Raw genomic sequence first — 5,669 nt, 5'->3', positions numbered from 1 at the left:
TCTAGTATAAATCATATATAACGCACGTCGTTTCAAAATGCTTCATGAAAAGGATGCTATGATACACGGGATTTCCTGGTGGGCAAGTAAACTCATGACCTCACATTGTCAGTGGGAGGGACTTCCTGAGGTCAGAGTAAACAAACAGAAGGATGTGGGTTTCATTCTCAGTCCGTTTATTCAATCCATCACACTGTGAGATTGCGCCGGACTACAAGAGCGAACAAACAGCGCCACACATTTCACACAGACTCAGAAAATATGAAAAGCGGCGTGCGGGTTTCACACTATGCTGACACAAAGAGGGACACAAACAGGAAGAGGCCCGTCGGCACGAAGCGAGGAACATCAGTGGGTCGCGTTAAAACATCCAGCTGACATGTGGATTATCAGCATGCAGAACATTCATATTGCTGGTTAAAATAGTCCGATTTTGACTTTGTCTTCTTTACAGCCAGTTAGAATGCCGTTGTCCAGCAGCTTCATCAAGTCCACTTTGATCTGAAAGAAATGGACAAACATCACATGAAATGTACAAAATCCCAAAAAACTAAAGAAAAATAATAAATTACAAATTCCTTCTCCTTCAATAAAGCACCCAGAATCTATAATACACAATTATTGTTAATTTCACAATTTTAACTGCCAAATACGCATAATAAATTAATAATACTATAACATTACTGTAACACTTACTAATTAATCAACACACTTACTTCACTGAAAAGAAAAAAAATGCAGAAAAGTGAAAAATGAACTCCTAAAACATAATTTCTCCTTTCGTCTGACCAACAAATCTCAAAGATAATCACCTCATGATCACACAAGATAAAGAAAAGCTGCAAATCCTCCTGATTTAGAGGCAGGAAATAGAGAAAGTTGGGTCATTTTTGCTTTAAAACACTTAATATTTCATCAGGGTTTCCTCTACATTCAGCCGCTGCTGAAAAAAGTCCTAGAAGAAACACTCTTCATGATATTTTCTTGTTGTTTAACAACAGTAGGTTTGAAAGATGTGTTTTTTAAATAACTGCCAAAATGACAGCATTAATGAACCTGCTTTATGGCTCTCATGCAGGTTGTTTTCTCCTGACTAGATCCTTGCTTGTGTTGTATCTACTCTCAGATGTACGTCGCTTTGGACAAAACGCATCTGTTAAATGAAATTAGTAGAACTGTACATTAATGGGAGCCAGGATTTTCAACTTCTTCAGTGAAGTGGTGTTTCACTGGGGAAAAAAATAACCAAAGCTAAGCTTGAAATCGTGATAATTTGCCAAAATTACTTTATTGTACGAAAATGTACAAAGCTCAAGAGAGGGTTAGAGAAAAGACCATCAGATACAGGGGAAAATAGTGAATGAATTGTTTAAACAGGAAGGAAGCTAAAGCAATATTGCAAGACTACGTCGCAGGACTTCATATTCCATTGAAAAATGAGGAAACAGGAGTGAAAATGTGACTTCTTGGGTTTCAGAGGGGTAATTTAGGGATTAACTGACTAATCATACACCCAGATTTAAGGTGAGTACAGACACATTCTCTCCTTTCAAATCATGATTGTGGAAACATTTTTTGCTCATAAATCTTTCTAAACAAAAAAAGTTCCAAGGTAAAGTGAACTTACAATCATAAAAAGGCAGTTTTGAGCCAAGGCTGGCTTTAAATCCAATACACAATCAAACACTGATCAAGCGTTCTATCTTTTGAGGCCAGCAGGGGGCAGTAGCTCACCTCAGGAATGTCCACCATCCTCCTGAGCTTCTGGTCCCTCCAGTTCCAGTCCAGAACGAGGTATTTCAACGCCTGCAAGTTCAAGCCCTCTGGGGAAGAAAATCCGAATGAGCAGACTTCTAAAGCTTTGAAGTTGAACTGTGAGACTTTCACATGGAAACCCACCTTTCTCAATGAGAGCGCTGATCCTGCCTGGTGTCCCCACTCCGATGTGGGTGATGCCTTTCTGCAGCAGCTTCACCTGTTCCTCTACCTGTGCACAGAACAGACAAACACACAAGCGTTCTGGTAAAACTATTACCGTTCATAATCTGCACGCATCGCTATGATTAGCTGCCGTCTCTATTACCTTGATGTGTTTCGCAAAAAGTTTTATGGCCTTGGCTTCGCCCCTGAAAGTGGTCAGCTGCCTGGGAACGACACAAAAGAAACAGCACTCGTGTAATTCTGATTTAAAAGCTGTAATGTAGGAAAGTGGACACACATCACAGGTCTGACACTCACTTGATGAGCTCGATGGTTCGGAGAGCAGAGCTGCAGACGATGAGCAGAACCACGGAGCTCTTTTCTGCATGCTGCTTCTGAATCTTTGCCCACTTGGGACAAACTGAGAATAACGGAAAAAAAGTGAACAAATTGTGTGTTGTTAGAGGTAAACAGCTAATGGAAGTGCAGCACAGCGCTCACCCTGTTTGAGATAAGAGGAGAGGCTGTGCGTCAGGTCGTTACTGGACAGGAAACAGGAATCTGCGGGATGCGAGGAGACACACGGTGACCTTGGTGAGTCAACAGATCAGCAGATAGAGACGGAACCTGCAAGTTAAAGGGGATTTGTTCTGACTCACTCTGCAGTTTGAGCTCCTCCTGCTCAATCACTGAGCGTTTGTCTGAGAAGTACTGTGTAACCAGAGCCTGCATGTCAGCCGGACTGCCGGGTTTTGGCTCCGAAGAGGCCAGGACATCTGTGATCGTTTTCTTCTTCTGAAAAACAAAAGATGTGTAATTAATATCCACAGACGCCTCTGCATTAATGATTGTCTATACAAGAGTTCCTCTTTGTGACAGCAGGTGTCACCACACTCACCTTTCTCTTTCTTTTGGGCTTAGATGACTTTTCATCCTCATTCTCTTTCTTTGCAGGAGTTACATGCTCTTTCTGTAAAAAAAAAGCACAGGCAGAACATGCATTTCAGGAAAAATTACTTACATGTGATGTTAATTAACCAGCGATTTGGATGCATTTAAAAAAATATCAATGTATAAAACTCAGGGGTATAAAGTTAATTTGAACATAAATGCAAAGTTACAAATATGTTAAATTATTCAAACTTTGTGTAATGTGTATTTAATGCCCTGTATTCAAAGTCTGTCAACATAACGTGAGGACATCTAAAAATATTACAATAACATAATGCAATAAACACGGCAGCCACTAGTGATTACTTCTACTGCTGATTACTGCTACTGCTAATCTGACAACTTAATGTCTGAAAATGCAAAACCAATCAAAAAGTCAATCAAAAGTCTATTGTAAAGACACACTACTTACCAAATATATAAGACAAACAAATAAACAATAAATCAGAGTAGAGGAAGCATCTTTTCTTGAAACATAACCAATTTTTAAAAATGTCTTAATTGCATATCTGCCTAAGTGCTAAAACAAACAGTTCACTATGTGACACACTGGCTGGTTTGACCATCATATGATAAACAAATCACAGGCACATTTAATTTGATCCATTTTCTGTTATTTGTTTAACCCTTGTGTTGTTCTGTGGGTCAAAATTGACCTGTTTTAAAGTTTGAAAATGTGGAAAACATTATATTTTCACAGTGAAACTTCTGATGTCCACATTTTCAACATTTTTGGGAAATCTTTGAACATTTTTTGGTGGAAAAAAAGAAATGTTAAAAATGTTTCTTCAGAACATTCACATAAAAATCCAATGATTTTTCTGTGAATGTTCTTAAAGAAAATATTAGAAGTTTTACTGATATAAATATAATCACTTTAGATATTTTTAGAATTTTTTGGGGGAAGATTTTTACTCATTTTAAAAAAAATATTTACAAGAATTTTCTTGCCAAATTTGGGGGATTTTTTTAAATAAAACTTTTAAGGGAAACTTGTAAGGAATTATTGTAATTTTCTTCCTGAAGGTTTTGCAAATTTTCAGAAATTTGTGGAATGTTTTTGCTGAATTTTTGGAATTTTTTCAGTCAAGGAAACAATATTTTTTGGTGCCCATAAATGAGGACAACAGGAGGGTTAATCTCACAGCATCACATCATGTAAATTAAAAATAAATAGGACACAACAACCTGCTCGTTTTTCTTCTTCTTGGCTTTAACAGCTTTCTCTGCTACCCTCTTCCTCTTCTCTGGTTTTTTCTCTGGTTTTTCTGCGGGCTGATGCTCTTGTTCTGTCTCCTCCTCTGCCTCAGATGCATCTGGAAAACAAAGAGGCAGAATTTCCTCATTAAAATCTGCACCAGAGATGATGTGTGCACATTCCGTTAGTAGATTCAGGTCAGGTGAGGGACAACAAGTAAATTGTCCGTAGAGTATAATGAGCAAATTCTGAGTCCGGCGGTATAAATTTGCTCGTTACGCATTTGGCTTTATGTGTTAACTTGTAACTGTGAGCAGTGAATAACGCTACGATGAGGCAACACCATGTTTGTTTAGTTTGACCCCTGGACCAGTGATTTGGCAACTGCATGTTTTGCCTCGAACTGTTTGGGTTGTTCATCAGGTGTGAGTGTTCTCCAGCGCACGTTTCAGTCAGAAATACACAAACATTGCCCGAGGTAACAACAATGCAGCAGATCTCAGAGCAAGCATCTGGTTATATTTAGCCTCCCTGCTGCTACCACTTCTCAGTGCATTCCTTTGGTCTCGTGCTATGAGGTCATGCTTAGACCCCTTTGGCATATCTGGGTGCTCGGCCAGAAGCCTTTAGAACAGACGCCAGGGTGAACTCAACGATAAATCAGTGGGATTCATTGCAGTGTCCTTCCTGGATGTGAAGTTTTAAAAAACTGGCACTACTTCTTATGGACCTTCAATATCAAAGAACGGACAGGCATCAGCTGGCTTTTTGTTCTGTATCTGTGGACAAAGCTAAAAACTATCAGGAGAGCCAACATTTCAATGTGGTGACGTCTGACTTCTGAACATTTATTAGATTTTTAATAATTCTGCTTATACTTGGCTATACTGGCTGCAGTTTCAAGCATGTTCTACTTATTGCCAAATCCCAATCAGCAGCCTCAAAACAGGTATTATATCAATGGCAAAACGATTGCTGTGATCTGTGATCTTACCAGCCTTCAAGTTTTAATATTTGTTTCATGATCTGAGCTGCTTTTGGTCCCATCTATGGTTAACATTTCTCTGCAGTAGCCCTTCAAGGCATTCGCATCACGGAGCTCCATCTCTATGTAGTAGTTTCAACACCCTGAACCTCAAAACCTGCCAGCAAATTTGAAACTTAAACCATTTATCTGAGCCAGAAACTGAGAAGACGGAGAGAATTTGTCACATTTTCCAATGGTCTTTCAGCTACTCATCTGTGATGTGTGTTTTGGTTTGGAAACTAAACCAAATCTAAGCTTAAAGTCGAGATATTTCATCAAAATGACTGTATTATACATGTCTCAATTTAAAAATTGCCAAAAATGAATAATTTGCACTAACCACATTCTGCACAAAAATAAATATTCCTGCACTACTTGGCACGAGCGAGAGGCCAGTTGTGACTCTGCTGTGGCCAGCAGTCTAATGCCAAAGATTAAGGGACCTCTGAGGTTAACTGGGCTGAACTGCAGGCTGTGTAGACAAAATGTCAGTATTAAGATAATCTTTAGTATGTAAATTCACCATTTTGCCATTATATGTAAGACCCGTGGGTAGTTGTACTTACTGAATTC

At 38.9% G+C, this 5,669-nt stretch overlaps 1 protein-coding gene across 1 annotated transcript in view; it reads right to left on the bottom strand.

The window, feature by feature from the left end:
- Positions 1–155: 155 nt before the first annotated feature.
- The window catches only part of cmss1 (cms1 ribosomal small subunit homolog), a 33,545-nt gene continuing 28,031 nt past the window's right edge, over positions 156–5,669 (bottom strand). Inside the window, exons 2-10 of the mRNA XM_023276747.3 lie at positions 4,060–4,187; positions 2,819–2,890; positions 2,580–2,715; positions 2,422–2,481; positions 2,239–2,341; positions 2,084–2,144; positions 1,900–1,987; positions 1,735–1,823; positions 156–501 (exon numbers count right to left, since the gene is read on the bottom strand). Coding sequence (XP_023132515.1) covers positions 418–501; positions 1,735–1,823; positions 1,900–1,987; positions 2,084–2,144; positions 2,239–2,341; positions 2,422–2,481; positions 2,580–2,715; positions 2,819–2,890; positions 4,060–4,187 — 821 coding nt within the window. The 3' untranslated portion in view covers positions 156–417. The remainder of the gene's footprint in view (positions 502–1,734; positions 1,824–1,899; positions 1,988–2,083; positions 2,145–2,238; positions 2,342–2,421; positions 2,482–2,579; positions 2,716–2,818; positions 2,891–4,059; positions 4,188–5,669) is intronic.

The sequence above is a fragment of the Amphiprion ocellaris genome, chromosome 11, assembly GCF_022539595.1.
Source record: "Amphiprion ocellaris isolate individual 3 ecotype Okinawa chromosome 11, ASM2253959v1, whole genome shotgun sequence".
NCBI classification, from domain to species: Eukaryota; Metazoa; Chordata; class Actinopteri; family Pomacentridae; genus Amphiprion; species Amphiprion ocellaris.
Note: the sequence above shows the minus strand (reverse complement) of the source record. Positions and strands in the feature narration are given on the sequence as shown.